General features: G+C 41.0%; 1 protein-coding gene across 3 annotated transcripts in view; it reads right to left on the reverse strand.

Moving 5' to 3' along the window:
- Positions 1–18359, reverse strand: part of LOC143486092 (adhesion G protein-coupled receptor E3-like) — a 31684-nt gene extending 13325 nt beyond the window's left edge. The window contains exons 1-11 of one of the 3 annotated variants that reach the window (XM_076985913.1): positions 18309–18359; positions 18140–18208; positions 17465–17632; positions 17047–17382; positions 16332–16460; positions 13665–13690; positions 10359–10433; positions 10080–10263; positions 9711–9824; positions 7585–7766; positions 6391–6549 (exon numbers count right to left, since the gene is read on the reverse strand). In XM_076985913.1, the coding sequence (XP_076842028.1) occupies positions 6391–6549; positions 7585–7766; positions 9711–9824; positions 10080–10263; positions 10359–10433; positions 13665–13690; positions 16332–16460; positions 17047–17382; positions 17465–17632; positions 18140–18208; positions 18309–18327 (1461 nt within the window). In that variant the 5' untranslated portion in view covers positions 18328–18359. Of the gene's footprint in view, positions 1–6390; positions 6550–7584; positions 7767–9710; positions 9825–10079; positions 10264–10358; positions 10434–13664; positions 13691–16325; positions 16461–17046; positions 17383–17464; positions 17633–18139; positions 18209–18308 lie in introns of all 3 variants that reach the window. The other 2 variants (XM_076985912.1, XM_076985915.1) reach the window with 2 other exon arrangements.

An 18359-nucleotide genomic window follows, 5' to 3' on the forward strand; every position in this document is an offset into this window, starting at 1 on the left:
TGGCTCTGGCTAAGGGTAAAGAAGGCATGTTTCATAAAATCTGGTCCCCCTTTATAAATTATCTTCCAGAAGATCTGAGTTCCCTTCTTCTCAGAGGGGAGTTGAGTGAGTTCTGGTCACAGACCAGGTCTAGATCTCCCTCATAATCATAACGCACATGGGATGTCTGTTTATTTTTGTGATAACAATGTGTTTCTGTGTTGCTGCTGTGGACACACCCCCTTTTTTCCGTTTGTTTGGGTTGTTTGTTTCTTTAAAAGTATTTTTATTTCTGTGGTTTATTTATATTTTATATATTTTTCATATAATATGTTATTATTTAATGTACTTTGTATTTTCTGTTTGTACCTTGATAGCTGACCTACGGGAAGGGATATGGGATGGGAATGTTTTGTAAAATACCTGTGATAAAAACAATAAAAAGTATTTAAAAAAAAAAAAAAAAAAGAATATTTTAGGCCCTCTGAGAGGGCGTAGAGGGCCCTGACGGTTCCCCACTGGTGTGAAATGATTAAGGGCTTTGTAAGTCAGAAGAAGGAGTTTAAACTAGATACGGTATTTGACAGTGGACGCAATATTCGCTCCTCTCCAACTGCAATTCCATTATCTAAATCTGGCAAAATTATTAAAATATTTCTTGAACAGTACACAATGTCAGACCCATGGCGCCTTTTAAACCCAAGTGAAAGGAAATACTCCTTCTTTTCACCTGCCCATCAGACGTATTCACGTATTGACTACTTCATTATATATAAGAAATTGATGCTATATTTATCGGCAAAACCCGATGATTTAGGCGCAAACAGTAAGATTGAGAAATGTGTAGAAGAGATAAAACATTGGATGGCATGTAACTTTCTAGCACTAAATGCCGATAAAACAGAATTGATAATAGTTGGGTCTAGGGCTGCGAGAGACAAGATACATAATGCAGCATTGAATCTACATTCTTTTACTATAACCCCCAGCGCAGAGGTAAAGAACTTGGGCGTCACAATAGACCCAGATCTCTCGTTCGATACACATATTAATAATATAACTAGGGTAGCGTTCTTTCACTTGCGCAACATTGCCAAAATTAGAAACATATTAAATATTAGTGATGCAGAAAAACTAATCCATGCATTCATATCCTCTCGTTTAGATTATTGCAACAGTCTCCTAGCTGGATGTTCTGGTAAATCGATAAACAAACTCCAGCTGGTTCAGAACGCAGCAGCACGAGTTTTAACAAAAACTAAAAAGTTTGATCACATTAGTCCCGTACTATCGTCATTACACTGGCTGCCAATTAGATTCCGTATTGACTATAAAATACTTTTATTAACATATAAAACGCTGCATGGCTTAGCTCCAGACTATCTTAGTGAACTTATTGAACAATATAACCCAGCGCGTTCACTTCGCTCGCAGGACGCAGGGTTATTAACTGTTCCTAGGATCAAAAAGATCACAGCAGGTGGAAGAGCCTTTTCTTTTAAAGCTCCACAATTGTGGAATAATCTTCCTGCCTCTATTCGGGACTCAGACACAGTCTCAATGTTTAAAACTCGATTAAAGACTCATCTGTTTAGTTTGGCCTTTGATTAATCTGTTACATATTTACTACATCTCGTATCTTTTCTCCGAGGTTCACCTGGAGAGTAACATTGCAGTCGGAGCCTACAATACCAGCATCGCTGCTCCGACACGGAATGAAAGCCTGGCGTTCATCAACAGACATTTACAGTGACAATATCATAACCCAGAACTTTCATTTTTACCTTTACTTAGTCTGATTGTGTGATTTGTGTGTGACTTGTGTATTTGTCTGTATTTTGTGTAATCTGTGTGTTAACGGGCCGCCCAATGGAGGATGGGTTCCCTTTTGAGTCTTGGTTCTCCCGAGGTTTCTTCCTATTCCCCACTATCTTAGGGAGTTTTTCCTCGCCACTGTCGCCCTTGGCTTGCTCATTAGGGTTCTGGACCCGTAGTATTGTTAACCTTTTAAATCCTGTAAGGCGCTTTGTGACAACATGTGTTGTGAAAAGCGCTATACAAATAAACTTTGATTGATTGATTGATTGATGTCCTCTGTGCATTCCTGTTCATATGGCAGCATCACAATTTCAGATCACACCCCAGTCATTTTAAGGCTGTCCTTGCTACACACATCTACATCTCGTTCTCCTTGGTATTTCAACACACTCCTCTTGTCTGATGAGGACTTTGTACAATTTCTGTCAACTCAGATAGATTTTTTTCTCTGACACTAATGTTACATCTGAGGTCTCTCCCCTACTCATCTGGGAAACTATGAAAGCATATTGAAGGGACAAATCATTTCATACAGTGCATACAAAAGAAAGCAGTGGTTAATGCAACTCTCTGAGCTATCTGCCCTTATTAGGGATCTGGATAGCAAACATGCAACCTCCCCATTGTAACGATCTAGATTCGATTGTAACCGGAGACGGACACTCATGCAAAGAGTCAGGGGTTTTATTCGTACACTCAACATTAATGGGGTTAGAATCCAGAGATATGCATGCAACAGACAAACTTGGAGACTCACAACTGACAGACAATCTGGAAGCATGACGACGAGATCGACGGGGCATCTTGTTTGCACAGCGGTTACAAGAATCACAAACGTACAATAATAAAGAAACCCATTCTGAACAAGGCAGACTAAAGATTAACGAACAATACACGCAATAACTTAAAGAAAAGATATAAGGGAAACAACACACTAAGGGGTTAAGAATCAAATAACCAAACACAGGGATCCAACCGGGGCGGTACACTCAACCTGACACATTCACGACGAGTAAAACCAAAACACAAAAAGACAATCAATACAATAAATGCAGTCTCGCAACATACAACTACCGCGCAGAGAATCAACCAAATGAACTAACCTGCTGCATGTCTCAACACACACCTAATGACTCTAACTGAACCACTCACAACTAAACGACAAAATATTACAGACAAAAACACAAGAAACAACCAAGACAACGATCGGCTAAGGACGAGGGGCTGAAATTTCTAAGAAACCTTGTATCACGCCAAACACAACCAACGACCAGCAAAGACGGTATCCAAACTAAGGATTTAAATAGAAGATCTAAATAAGGAAAACGAGACACAGGTGATGCACTTACAACAGGGGGCGGATCTAGACGGAGAAAGGAAAACCCACTAAAACAGAAGAATGAAAATCATTGACGGGGGGCAGGACAATGTGTTACACCCATCACCAGATACTTATAAACAATTACTTATTCTGAGATCTGAGTATAATACTTTTTCTACATCTCAGGCAGAGGAGGCACTATTGAAATCCAGATGCCGTTACTATGATATTGGGGACAAGGCAAATAAAATACTTGCTTACCAGCTCCAACAATCTGTGAACTCATTTTATTCCACAAAATAAAACAGCAGAAGGAGTGACAACTGATCCATTGAATATCAATGCAGAATTTAAAAAAATGTATTCAACCCTATATGAATCAGATACAGTCACCGACTCAGCTCTGTTAAACTCATTTTTTGATACACTACATATACCCATTCCTACCTCAGAACAACACGAGCTACTGGAATTCCTCCCACTGTTTTCACGTACCTCACAAGACCTCCAACGCTGGACATCACTACCCTTATCATTAGCAGGGCGCATTAATGTAATAAAAATGAATATACTCCCTAGATTTCTATATTTCTTCCAATGCATTCCAATTTTTATTACCAAATCTTTTTTTACCAACTGTAACGTCTGCTCCGCCCCAACCTATGTGACATCTCTGTTTCCCTTAGTTTTGTTTTGAATCTCCGTAGTGTTTTCCTGTCACGCCCCTTGATCCCTCCGCCCATTATTAGTCTTGATCAGCTGTTTACGTTTAACTCCTTGATGTGTTTGGTTTATATTTCTGTGTGCCCAGTCCTTCCTTGTGAGTCAATTTGGTTAATGTACTGTTACGAGAGTTGTATGTTCTGTTCCCTGTGTTTGTTATTAGATCTGCCCTTGTTTTTTCTCCTTGATCGTTGTATGTTCAGCATTTGATATTCTGTTAATTCTTTTCCTAGATGTCTCCTTGTCTATCATATGTTTAGTTGTTGTGCTCTTTATTGAGTCTTCTCGTTATTGTCTCTTGATCGTTCGTTCGTAAGGTTAGTTTGTTTGCCTGGTCCGTTTGGCGTTATTCCGGTTTCTTGTATTTTCCATTTCGAGTGTGTTTGTTTGTTTACTGTTTGTGCAATAACCCGTTCGTCTTTTGTGTATCCTCTGCTGTGTCTGAGAGGTGTTAACTAATTAGTCTGTGTACTAGTATACACTACAGGAGTTTTACTACTGCATTCGCAGTGTTTCGTTGTCTGGACGCTCTAAGTGTTTATGTAAATGTAATGCCTCGCCGTTCAAGAGCGATTCGAGCTGATCTGGTTAGGAGACAGGCGGTAACTCCTGCTCCTTCCAATAAACCTGACTCTCAGCAGCATTTGTGTCCTTCTCCTAGTTCTCGTACGTTACACCAACCTTGACAGTATAATTTCTGAATTTGTTAGGAACAAAAAGGTCCGGAGGCTTCGCAAATCGGCTCTACAAAAACCCAAACACTTAGGCGGCATGGCACTGCCCAACTTCCTCTTTTACTATTGGGCCACTAATTTTCAACCTATTGTGTACTGGTTGCACTTAGACAACCTAGCCTCTCTGCTGGCCTGGTTATCACTTGAATCTGCTTCTTTAGCTCCCATCTCATTAGACTCTCTTTTAGCTTCCTCAGTACAGTTACCTAAACCAAGCTGTAAAAATATTATTGTCAGGTCTACAGTTAAGATTTGGATACAGTTTAGGCATCATTTTGGCATACAGTCGCTTCACTATTCTGTGACTTTGACTTTGTTAAGAAAAAAATTACCAATTTCCCAAACCCACCGCCTCAGTCACCCCTAGACACACTTTTTTCATCTTTCCCTACTGCTCTGAAAGGGGTTGTATCTATATTCTATACCAGAGCCGGAGTGGCTAATCGGGAGATTCGGGAGGATTCCCGATGGGCCGGCTCATGTCAATCTCTAGTTTGGGCCGATTGGGAGGGAAAAATAATTTTGGGCCGAATTTGGGCATGAAACTCCCGGGCTGAAAAAGTGTCCCACTCCGGCCCTGTTCTATACCAAGATTTTTGCCCTCCAGCCCTCTGACCACACAATTAAACCCTTTGTGCTCAAGATCTTGGGGAAGATATACCGGAGAAGACCTGGTAGGCAATATTAGCACAGGTTCATATATCCTCTGTGAGTGCTAAAAATGGGGCAATACAATGTAAACTTCTACACAGAGTATACTGGACCAAGACTAGAATTTACAGCAACATACTGTGATAGATGCCATCAAGCCCCGGCCAGTTTATATCATATGTTTTGGACTTGTCCTTTACTACAGACATTTTGGAACTCAATATTCTGTTCACTTTCAGGCATATTACAAGTGCCTCTTGCAACCTCTCCACTCAATGCACTGTTTGATGTCTTTCCAGCTATGTACACCTTATCTAAAGCGAATCCAATTTGGTAGCTCTTTTTACTCTTTTAGCGAGGCGACTTATTCTGTTACATTGGAAAGAACCACAACCTCCTTCCCACACACACTGGGTAAAAGACATACTGTACTTCAAGAAACTGGAAAAAATGAACCACGCCCTAAAAGGAACTATAGCGAATTATTATAAAGCATGGAGACCCTTTTTGAAACATCTAGATGATGTAGAGCTTCAGGATCATTAATTAGTTATCAATTAATTATCAATTAGTGACCTGCTTCAATACAGGCTGTTGCCTCCTGCCTCTTTCTCTCTCTGTTTAATAGTATGTACAACCAGCACGCTGTTAACCACTGTTTTGTTTATTTTTTATTTTTTAATACTATTATTATTAATTTTTTCCTCTTTTTGCTTATTGTATTATATTGTATTGTATTTTGGCTGTGTGTTTTTGTTTCTTGGTTGTATACCTTAATCCAATAAATAAAACAATTATTTTTAAGTACATAAATAGAACAGTAATTTTGCTAACCTAGATAGATAGGAGTATAAAAAAAGACCTACACTTTTTTTTGTATGTTTGCAACATGCGTGTGAATCTGAATATAGTATCTTTTGTTGGCTATGTTGAGATCTCTGCTGGAACTTAAAGCTTCACATGTATCATTGCTTACTGCATCGGCTGTTCTTATAAATATTTATCATGATTATTGATTCTTGGTAAATAAAAAAATACACACTCAACCCTTAAATAGTAGCACCAGGTGTAGACAGACTGGGAACACTGTGCTGGAAAACACTATTTCCATAATGATCTCCCATATTCTCTTACCCTATATGCTAATACATCATTGTGTCTTACCTCGTTTGGGTTAGTCTGCATGATCAGTGCAAAGGTAGACAGGTGAGTACAAGAACATATAGTTTCACTGATGTTGGTCTGGATGATGATACAACCATCAACAACCCATTCAGTTTCATTCCAGTAAGCACAGGAGAGGAAACCTTCAGGTTCCAATTCCTAGAAGAGTGAGAAGGAAGAAAGTAAATTGTCTGAAACATTTTAAAGGTGGCTAGTTTCATTCATACAAGTTTGGTACTTTTAAGTTTTGTCTTTCCTAATTGTGGAATTCACTTAAATTCTTCTGTCCTCTTTCCCACACCATAAAATTTACCTGTGATTTGCTAATTAAGTTTCCTTCCATAGTTCAAACTTACTTCCTTGACCTATGTTACTCAATTTTTGTATTCTATCTGTTCTCTTTTATTGTGCACTTTGTTGCTACCAAACTTTTCATACTTTTGTCTGTTCTCTTATTGAAGGGGGATGTTGGACATTCACTCCTCCTTCATATTCCTAACTCTTCATAATCTCAACTCATTTGATAATAGATCCTCCAAGAAGATTGTTGTCCAGGGTCACTCAGAGGACAATATATACTGTTATCTGTCATCCCTTTCCTATATATAACTCTCGAACATGTAATATTTAGCACTATTCCTCACCCCAAACATGCTCCAGTAAACATACTAGTACACTGGAACTCCTGTCATAGTCATGGAGAAATTCTAGCAAAACTGGTATTCATCCTCATCCTTAGCAGAGTCACCTCCATTAGTTCTTGTCATAGCCACCTGCTGATTTTCATTCATCAACCTTGTAGTCCATTTAATTTCAATTGTTTTATTTATTTTATTTATGACTTGTTAGTATCATCTCCATTCCTGAATCAATTCCACAATCTTACATAGTATATATATTGTAACCTCTCAATTGTTAACATTTTGGCATTCATTTTGTTAATTTATTGTGATAATTATATTTTCAGCTAAGAGCATATACTCCACAGATTGAGAATTTTACCCTCATGGTCATGAGTGATATCACGTTAATTCATCTTTACCAGTAAAATCTTAATTTGCATCTGTTCCATCTATTAATTTCCATCTGTTTAGGGTAGTGTCCCACTATCAATAATTTATAACTTTAACTATAAAGTTTTGCTATAATAATAAAAATATTATTAAAAGGAAGATAAAGATTTAAATAACCTACTGCAGTATGTTTCAGGGTGAAGTTGACGGGCTCAGTGAGTTGTTTGATTTTGGTTTTAGGGAGAGTAGCTAACACCACAGTGGACATCATGGTCTTCAATGTAGTGTTAGCTGTGTTGAAGAAGCTTGGTTTCAGAAAGTTTGACATGTTGGAGTAGCTTATAAAGGCCACAGCAGCTGACCCTGTAGTTCATATAAAAAAAGAGTACATATAAACATTGTAATGCAATGGTTAGGATAGTCTAAGGTCTTTAGGTTTAAACCTAAACACGGCGAATCCACGTGCCAAACCACAAAATAAATGAGAAACTAAAACCTCTGCCAAAACTGTGTGGAAAAAGAGGGCAAAGAAATTCACCATGAGTGATTCAGGAAAAAAACAACAAAGTAAACAACACGTAAAAAACCCCAAAGAAAGACAGAACTGAGTATGCCAGTGGAAGCTCTCTCAAATGAGATAAATGCAAACAAAAAAACCCTTCACAAAATAACCAACAGCACTAGAGAGCAGATCAAACAGTAAAGGAAAACTTGAGATAGGCCAGGGAGCAGAAGTGAAAACATATGTAAAGTAAATTGTTAATTAATTGTTCAACAATAATCAAATAATAAACTAATTAAAGACATGTCCTTGTTGTTTCTGAAGGTTGCTTGTGCTTCAGCATCTTGAGACCACCTCACCAAGACCTCAAACTCAACCCCAACTCATGGAAACATGGGTAGCTACTACAGAAAGTTACTGGTGATTGGTGTAGTATAGTAGGAAAGAATGCATCTTCTCCTATGGGAAACCCATAGGAGACACCAATAAGAGTCCTTAGGCAAGATTCCTAATACTACATTCACCTACCTCTATATGTAGCGTGACATTGTAGGTCGTTCTGGATCAATGCAACTGCTGAATGCACCAACACTTAAAGTGTACTCTATTACACCCAACTAAGCTTCTGACTCATCTACTCTTTTTTGTTCATTTAAACAGGGGTGTCAAACATGCAGGTCACAAACAGGGTCTGATGTTATTATGGTTTTCAATCAGGCCCACTAAATGAATTATAATAATGTTCTGGATGATTTTATCTGTCATATTTGAATGGTCCTGAATTATATAAAAAGAGTTTGTGTTTGTCATGCCCCCGGACTCTGGGATCTCCACTTCCCATCATGCTCAGCAACGATGGCAGAGATCCTCCTCTCTGGATTATTAGACACCTGTTGCTCATTATCATGCACTATTTAAGACCCTCTAGCACAGACCTTGTTGCGAAATAATACTGACACTTGTTGAAAGCATCCCAAGCATTCTTTATGTCTGATCTGTTTCTATGGTTTGATCTGGTTTGTTTATCTACCATTTCTCCAAGGATTTGCCCTCTGGTACCTCTGTTTAATTTGATTGTTGAATGCTGACTCAGACTGCCCTCGACTACTCTTTTGGACTACATTTTCCCTCGCTACTTACTGCTGTGGGACTGAGCCACGAGTCGGTCTCAGAAAAAAATATATATTATACCATTGAAGTCTGCAAGCGTCTGTGTGTTCCTCATGTATCCGGCGTCACACTATTATTCCACTATGATTTGTTGATGTGTTATTGATTCTTGCCTATCTGCTTTAAGGGTCTAGCACACTTATTATTTGATAAGGTATAATGTGGCCCTTTACCTAAATTAAGTTTAACACCTCCAATTAAGAGACCATTAAGTCTAGAAAATGAAGCCATCAGTCCTAACTGCAAAAAGATAACTCTGTAGATGAACTGAATGGTATAAGTCAGGGGTGCCCACAGTTTTCAGCTTACGAGCTACTTATAAGATGACCAAGTCAGAAAGATCTACCGGGGTGGCGAACGTAATATGTTGAGCGGGGGGGTGGCGAACGTAATTTGTTGAGTGGATTGCAGATTGGCTACCGTGAATGTCAATCAAAATACAACCGTCAGTGCAGATGTGCGATTCATCTACTACTATTTTATGTGACGCGATCTACGCACATTCCTTCGCGATCGACCGACACTTCCTTCGTAATGAGCACCCCTGGTATAAGTGATCCAAATTGTGATGCTATTGTATTCAAATTAAGGATATATTCATTACAATATTAAATGACTGAAGATTACTACTGTACCATTGTTATTCTTTGAAATCCCAATAAGATCAATATCCATGTATGCGTTGCTTGTGTTTAGACGAGGGATTTCAGTCAAGGAGGCATTAGGTCCAACCACAAAAATCTGAACCTCTGTAGAGATAAAAGTCAAGTGTCAGGATGTTCTAATTTTCTGTTTCCAGAAGATAATTAATAGTTTAAATTAAATATTAATCTCTCAATGTATACTCAATGAATCAATGAAAATGAAAATAATAATAATCAATGAATCTTTGAATTGAGGAAATCAATTTGCTTTGTCAAAGCTGTAGCTATTAGAAACTGTGAATACAAGTTCACAGTGGTAGAAATGCAGTAGTGGTATAAAGTTTATAATCAGATTTATACCTAAAGCTTGGACAGTGATGTTCATGTCATAGTAGGTGTCTGTTTCCCTCACAAGTGTAGACACAAGTTTCTCAATAGCTTTCATTATAGCATTCCCATAAGCTATCAGATCATTTTGGCCAGAAGTTGTGTTTTCCAGAAGTTCTGTGAAATTCAGCAACCTCTTCAAAACCGTTTCCACTGTCTAAACAGCCAGAGGGATGCTCAAATAAATAAAAATACATTTTAATATATATTTTTATATTCATAACAAGGACATAACTGCCAAACATGTCTCACTTTCTGTGGTAATTTATCTGTGATGTTCTGAATTATCTCCAGAAAATCCTTTGCACATGCATATGTGATCTGATTCTAGACAGGAAAAAAAACATTATTTTTGACAGCAATAAAGTAAATAATAACTAGCCACTTACAAGATCACAGTGCACAATATGAAAAATGTTAATGACCTGGGGTGGGTTTCCCAAAACGTTCTTAGCGCTAAGTACTTCGTAACCTCGTATGAAACGTACGAGGTTATGAAGTACGTAGCGCTAAGAACAATTCGGGAAACTCACCCCTGATCAATTCAGTTCTTTTGAATCAATATATTTTCTGATGTTCAATTCAAAGCATAATCAAACAAACCTAAAAATAATGTCAGATTGTAGTGTTTGGAAGGCAAAATCGGAAAGCTGAGGCAAGCAAGCTAATGCCCTTTGATTAATGAAAACAAAAACAAATATAGCCGCAAGCAGCAATTGGCGGGTTCACACACGAATAGGCCTCTTGGCCTTAATAGGCAAAAAGAAGCCCAATAGGTCCTTTAGACTCAAAAGTGAATAGAAGCTGTTTGAATTTAAAACATGCATAAATAAATCAATGTGAAAAAACATTCAATTCAACTGAGGCACTAAAGGCAAATGGTGCAACAAATGAACATTTTTTTAATTAGTTTTTACCTCCAGAGTCTATAGATTATGCTCATGCCAATTTTGTCATAATTGGATCAAATTCCTAGGACTAATTCCAAAAGAGCTATTTCCAAGCCATTGATGAATGTGACAAAATGGTAATGGTAAGTCTGTCAAATGACCAATTAATTAAAATTAATTAGCTCATGGTGGCCATGTTTTTTGAGTGATGATGTCATCATTGTGTGCCTTGAGACCACTTGTGCCCCTAATGATGCCTGTAAAGTTTTGGCTTGATATGACTAATGGTTTGTAAGAAACAGTTTTTCCCATGTTATAGCGCCCCCTATTGGACAATCATGGCCAGCTTTGACCTATGGCCCCAGAGTCATGTGCCATAACAACTGATAAATTTTCATGAATATTGGTCAAAGCATTGCTGAGATATAGCTGCTTAAGTAAATTTGGCCACGCCTCAGAGCTATTGATTGACATGTGACAACCAGACTATATGGAAATGTCTAAATGTTTTTAAGCAACTTTTTGATAATGAGATTCTCCTGAATATTTTGACACCAAGATTGTGGTGATCCGATGAAAAACCAGGGACTAGTATAAAAAAGTAGGTTTTGCATATTATGCAAATTAGCAAAAAATCTAAGTTTCTAGGATCTACGGGGTGGAAGATATGGACCAAAACGCAAAATGCTGCGCTATAGTGCCACCATCAGGCCAATGTAGATGTCTGTACTTTAGCACGGTCCCGCAAACAGACTACACCATTCTGCCAAGTTTGGTGTCTCTGGGCCTTACGGTCTAGGCTGCGAAAGAAAGAAAAATCCGAGCAATTACAATAGGTTTCCCACACTATGTGTGTGAACCCTAATGAACATGCACACAGACTGCGGGATGAGGATCAACAAAAATTGACAAAGACACGAAACATAATAAGACAGAAGCGCAACACATCACAATAATAAGACAAGAGACAGCTGCAACGAATAACACAGATAACACAGACGAATACACACACCAAGACGTGCACATGGAAACCTGATTCTTGTGCACTAAAAAAAGGGCGGTCCATCACTTAAACACCACACCTCCACTGCCAACACCACCACCAAAGAGAGCACACTGGCCCAAGCATGGCTGCTGTAAAGACAATGCAAACCACCCCTCTGCGAGAAATGTGATGCATGTCTTTGCTTCACTGAGGAAAGGAACTGTTTCAAACTCGACCATTTGCCATAGGAAAAATGCTTATCAAAAGTAATAATTGGAAATGACAAACATGGTGCTGTTTTCCTTTACTGTTTATCAGGAAGGATTTCATTTTGAGTAGTTTTTGTTACGTGTTTGTGGTGCAGCTATGTTTATTAATCTTCCTGCCTCTAATAATCTTCCTGCCTTTAATAATCTTCCGGTCTCAGGACTCAGACACGGTCTCAATGTTTAAATCTCGACTAAAGACTTATCTGTTTACTTTGGCCTTTTATTAATTTGTTACATATTTACCACATCACATATCTTTCTTCTCCGAGGTTCAGCTGGGGAGTAACACTGCAGTTGGAGCCTACAATACCAATATCATCGCTCTGACACAGAATGAAAACCTGGCGTTCATCACAAGACATTTACATTGACAATATCAACACCCAGAATTTTCATTCTAGTTACCTTATACTTAGTCTGATTGTGTGATTTGTGTGTGACTTGTGTATTCATCTGTATAATTTGATTTTGTGTAATTTGTGTGTTAACGGGCCACCCGATGGAGGATGGGTTCCCTTTTGAGTCTTGGTCCTCCCAAGGTTTCTTCCTATTCCCCACCATCATAGGAAGTTTTTCCTTGCCACTGTCACCTTTGGCTTGCTCAGTAGGGATTTGGACCCATACGATTGTTAACCTTGTAAATCCTGTAAAGATTGTAAAGCTGCTTTGTGACAACATGTGTTGTGAAAAGCGCTATACAAATAAATTTGATTTGATTTGATTTTGATTTATTAAGTGTTTTCTTTGTTTCACTCTTTTCTCCTGTGTCATCATTACAGGTACTTCATCCTGTCAATCTCCGTTACAGTGGTCCTCTGATTGTTGTGTGCTACGGATAACAGGTTGGCGGATTCATAACTCATAAACGGTGTCCCAAGACCCAGAAGAGCACATATGTCAGCTCTTTCCAGCTGTTGTTTTTGATACTTCATTGCACTTTCTATAATGTGTTTTTTTCTGGTTAGGCTTTGTGTCGGTTTTACGGCTTCAGATATTTGGATAGCGAATAGGGTGTGTCAACTACATAGTAAAATACATAGTAAAATACATAGTAAAAATTTTATTCGTGGTCTTCACTTGGAGTGAGAACAAGGAAGTTTGCATGTTCACCTACACTGTACATCACGTATGGGCGGGTTCAACACTGGATTTTTTAAATTTATTTATTTGTTTAGGTTAAATTACACTAGTGTTGTTGGTTAGTTTATTCACAATCCCTACACTGTAAGATTTGGTTATGATTTCTTAATATACAGACTAGGGTAGATGCCCTTTTTGGCCAATGTATATGATCTATTTTCTAATCTGAAAAAATACTTTATGTGAACAAGTCTTAATACTAAAACTGTCAACCCAATATCTGCCTCCACTATGCATAAAATCAGTGTATTAATATAGATTTTATATTTCCTACCTTGCATTCTTTAGACTCAATGAGATCTGAAAAAAATACAACTGTATTAGATCCCTGAACACATATTGTCACGGTCACAGCTCCGGACCCTTCCCTGTGGGCGTGCCACTATGTCGTCTGCGTGTCGTTATGCCCATGTATGCACTTCCGTGGGTGTGGGTTGTTCGTGAGCGTGTTCGTAGTCGCACCTGTGCCTTGTCTCGAGATCACGAGGGTTTGTGTTATTCACCTATTTAATGTGCGTTCGCGCAGTGTCTTGTGCTCGTCTTTGTCTAAAGCTACGTGTCAGCGTGAGTGTTTGTGTGCTACTTGCGCTCCGCACCAAGCTATTTCGTGTTGTGTCCAATAAATGTTGATTGTGCACCGTAATCGTCGTGGTGTCTGCCTCCTGCACCCAACGTTACAGAAAGACGAGCCGAATAAGAAGTATGCCAGGATACGCCACCCGTGCCCCAAAGGGGAAGAGGAGAAGCCGACGTCACCACGGCTCTTCCCCGGTTCGGCGCCGCGAATCCCCTGTCACCGAGCAGACCATGCAGCAGCACCCCATGTGTGCGTACTTGCTGTGCGCGGCTCGAGAGACGGAGGACGAAGAGATGGCAGACGGTATCCGCCAATCCGCGGTCCGCATATGGAGAGAGTTGCACCCTCCCGCGTCCCTTGGGCGGCCACCCAGAGCGGTGGGCAGCAGCGGATCGGAGGACAGGAGAGCACCGCCCCTGGACTTCCCAGAGGAGGAGTCCAGTGAACCGTTCATGGTGGGGGTAGGTGCCTTTGCCCTCACTCCCCCCGAGGATGAGTTCGGGAGTGAGGACTCCGGAGAGGAGAGTGAGGGTGAGGCCAGCTGCCCTTCCCCCACGTCAGCGGCTCCCCTGACGTCGGACGAGGAGAGGGAAACCAGCCCCACGCCATCGGTCTGCTCCGATGCCTACGAGCACCCCGAGAAGGCGGAGGGTAACGTCAGTCCTCCCCCATCTGTGTGCTCCGACTCGACGGTGTACTACGGAGAGGGGGAGAACGTTAGTCCCCCTCCGTCTCTGCACTCCGAGACAACGGTGTGCTACGGGGAGAGAGGGAGCGCCAGCCCACCTCCGTCCGTTGGTTCATCGTCCTTTGTGAGCGAGGACGAGAGCGAGGAGAGTGAGGGAGAGAGCCTTCCGTCAGTGTGTTCGCTCCCGACAGTCTACAAAGGGGGAGGGAGCGGACCGGACAGTCCGCCCAGGTGGGAGAGTGGGGAGTCCTGTGGGGAGGAGCCCATGGACCACTCCCGATGTGAGACCCCCGCACGGTCCATGGACTGGAGCGTGGCCGAGGAGGTGATGCCGGCGATGGACACCACCCCCGATACCGGAACCAGGGGAGGCTGGCCTGGCAGAGGAGGGGCTTCCTACGGGAGGTTCCCAGAGAGGGTGGAGGAGCGCCAGCAGGCTTATAGGGCGGCAAGCCCCTACGGCACTCCCGGAGGAGGTAGCCGCGGACCAGGGAGGACAGTTGCCGCGAGACACGCTGGTCGCACCGCCTCCAAGCGGGAAACAGGTCGAGCTGCACCTCGCGCGCCCACCGATAGTGCTGCCACCAAGCGGGCGACCAGTCGCGCTGCACCTCGCGCGTCCGCCAGACGTGCTGCCCCTAAGCGGGCGAGTAGTCGCGCTGCACCTCGCGCGTCCACCAGAAGTGCGTCCCCCAAGCGGTCGGCCAGTCGCGCTGCACCCAGCGCATCCGCTAGCCGTGCGGCACCTGGCGGTGAACGGGCGGAACAGGCGAGAGGTGTACCGCCTTCTGCAGCACCCCCAGTCCCCGGAGCTTTCTCTTCGCTGCAGGCTTTGCCTAAGGCGGGGAGCTTGGCTCCGATGATGAATGTTTGTGTACCGGTGTTTTTGTCAGTCCCAGTGTTTCTCCCTAATCCACTGTTCCCGTTTGTGCCCTTTGTGTTCAGCGTCCCTGTGTGCATGTTTGTGACTGTGCCATTGTTTAACGTATTCTCCCCTGTCTTCCCAGGGAGGGTGTTCTAGAGCTGTTCGCGGCGGTTCCCACCATCGGGGGAGACGGCTCTCGGAGGCTCGTGAACCCGGCGGCTCCGGACCTGCCCGTTGGTATTGGTTCGGGGCTTTTCCAGCTACGCGGGAAGCTCCGGGAGGAGCGAGCCCCTGGTGGAGGGTTCTGTCACGGTCACAGCTCCGGACCCTTCCCTGTGGGCGTGCCACTATGTCGTCTGCGTGTCGTTATGCCCATGTATGCACTTCCGTGGGTGTGGGTTGTTCGTGAGCGTGTTCGTAGTCGCACCTGTGCCTTGTCTCGAGATCACGAGGGTTTGTGTTATTCACCTATTTAATGTGCGTTCGCGCAGTGTCTTGTGCTCGTCTTTGTCTAAAGCTACGTGTCAGCGTGAGTGTTTGTGTGCTACTTGCGCTCCGCACCAAGCTATTTCGTGTTGTGTCCAATAAATGTTGATTGTGCACCGTAATCGTCGTGGTGTCTGCCTCCTGCACCCAACGTTACACATATCAACCAATTTGTAGTGGACTGAGATTTGTGGGCACTGTTGTGTGCCATCATTTATCACTAATGAATCTATAGCCAACTGCAAAAAGTACCTATACACAATGGCAATGTGCAGTACAAGAATCCTTAAAGCTATTTGTTTTCAAGATATAACAGCACCTGTACATTCATAGGAGTCCCCTATGGGCAGGAATCCATCAGGTGTGGAGAGTCCAGCGTCACACACACAGCTGCCGTCAGCATGATTACACTGAGCATGCTCACCACAGGAAGATGGACTGCAGGAAGAATGGCCTGTAAAATAAAGAACAGAAAGACAAAAGAGTTATAGACATACAGTCAAATGTATTTTACTTAACCACAGTTAATTTACCAAAGATTGGAGCTGCAATCTCAGGGTCCTGAAGGGCCTGAGTTCAGCGTAGAGTTGTTGACTATTTTTCTTTAAATGTGACATTTAACTCACCAGTTAATTATATATATATAATTATATATTTATATTTTATATTTTATATATATATAATATATATAATATATATTTGTAAATATATATACATATATATATTTACAAAGCAATTATTAAATTGTGCATGATCTGTATAACACAAACAGAATGTTTTCCCCAAAAGAATATTTAATTGAGCTGAACATCAAAAATCATTGCATTCCAAAACCCATCTGACATTCATACAGCAGTAGCAGTGATGAAGTGTGTTGTTTGGCATATGTTAACAAACAAACAAACAAATAAATAGGCAATGCAGAAAACAAACATAATAACCTACATCATAGTCATATTCATTCATGCATATCACATAATGTTTAACACAGAGCAGTTTCTGTCTCACTAAAACAAAAAGGTATCAAGTTGATTACTCACGTGTGGTATAGATTCCATAGAATGGACTCAGATAGTAGAGTAACAGTCCTCCACCACAGTCTAGAACCTGGGTACTGTTTTCCAACCCATCACATGTGTACAGGTGGAAGGTTGAAGAACTCTGGGAGCTTCCATTGTTATTAAAAAGGATGTTACTATCCCAGATCAGACTAATGTAAGGGCAGGAGTAAACCAGGCGGTCTCCACCAATACCAGTGAAGCTGTACCACCCTGCTTGCAGGTTACTATCATTTATTGGCCAGTATGAGAAAGAGCTGGAGCAAAAGCCAACATTCCGCCATGGATCAGACAGATTTTGGTGAGATGAACAAACTTCTGAAAAACAGAGTTTTCTTCTCACAAAAAATGCTCTCACTGCATTGAAATAATTTTTGTGTATAAAATAATAAAATACTACCATAACTGACACATTCTCCCCACTTTCCGTCTCTAGAGTAGTTATTCGTTGTGCTGCACCACGGGGTGTTGTGACTGATATTAACACAGTCACTGTAAAATTGTCTACTGTAAAAGAACGGAAAAAAACAAGGAGCTCCTCCTGAATTCCCATTAACTGTGAAATTGTCTAGAAACAGAAGAACAAGACAAAATCCATATACTGTCGTCATTTAACACCACAATTTTGGGCCCAATACTGTCAGGTGAACTTTTCTGTTCTTGTTCCTCCACCAACCCTCTGTGTGGCCAGGAATGCCCGGACCAGGAGTGAATGCCCATCATACCTGTTTACGTTACTGCAGGACACCTAATGTTTTGCAAGTACTTCCTTACATTTTATTACCTTAATATCTAGATTTTGTCTGTGTTCATATACGAGGCCATTAACTGGTGTTAGCAGAATTTCAGCTAGGGAATTAAACATGGGTGGCAACATTTCACAGGTGGAATATAAAAAGGGGTGAAAGTGTAAATACTTAAGAAAAAACAAAACACCATAATATTCTTTCATTTTTCACCATTACTTGACTATCTCTGTATATTAAATTCCAATACAGGTTCCACAACGGTTTACAGTTTCTTATCACAGCACTTTAGTATTGACTGTTTTGAAATCTGTTTAAGTTTTACTTACAGTATACTGGAGTAGGCCTATAGTTAGCAGAGTAGCAATTAGCTATTATAGTTAGCAGAGTAGCAAGCCCTGTTAAAGAATAAATAGATAGAAAAATAGATAAGTAAAGTCAAAATAAGTGATTCAAAGAAACATTCTTCAGTCTACAATCAGTGGTGACATAACTCACATATCAGAAGGGACCTCATGACTCTACAGTCTTGACTTAGCAGCAATGACA

The sequence above is a fragment of the Brachyhypopomus gauderio genome, unplaced genomic scaffold (genome assembly GCF_052324685.1).
Source record: "Brachyhypopomus gauderio isolate BG-103 unplaced genomic scaffold, BGAUD_0.2 sc44, whole genome shotgun sequence".
Lineage (NCBI taxonomy): Eukaryota > Metazoa > Chordata > Actinopteri > Gymnotiformes > Hypopomidae > Brachyhypopomus > Brachyhypopomus gauderio.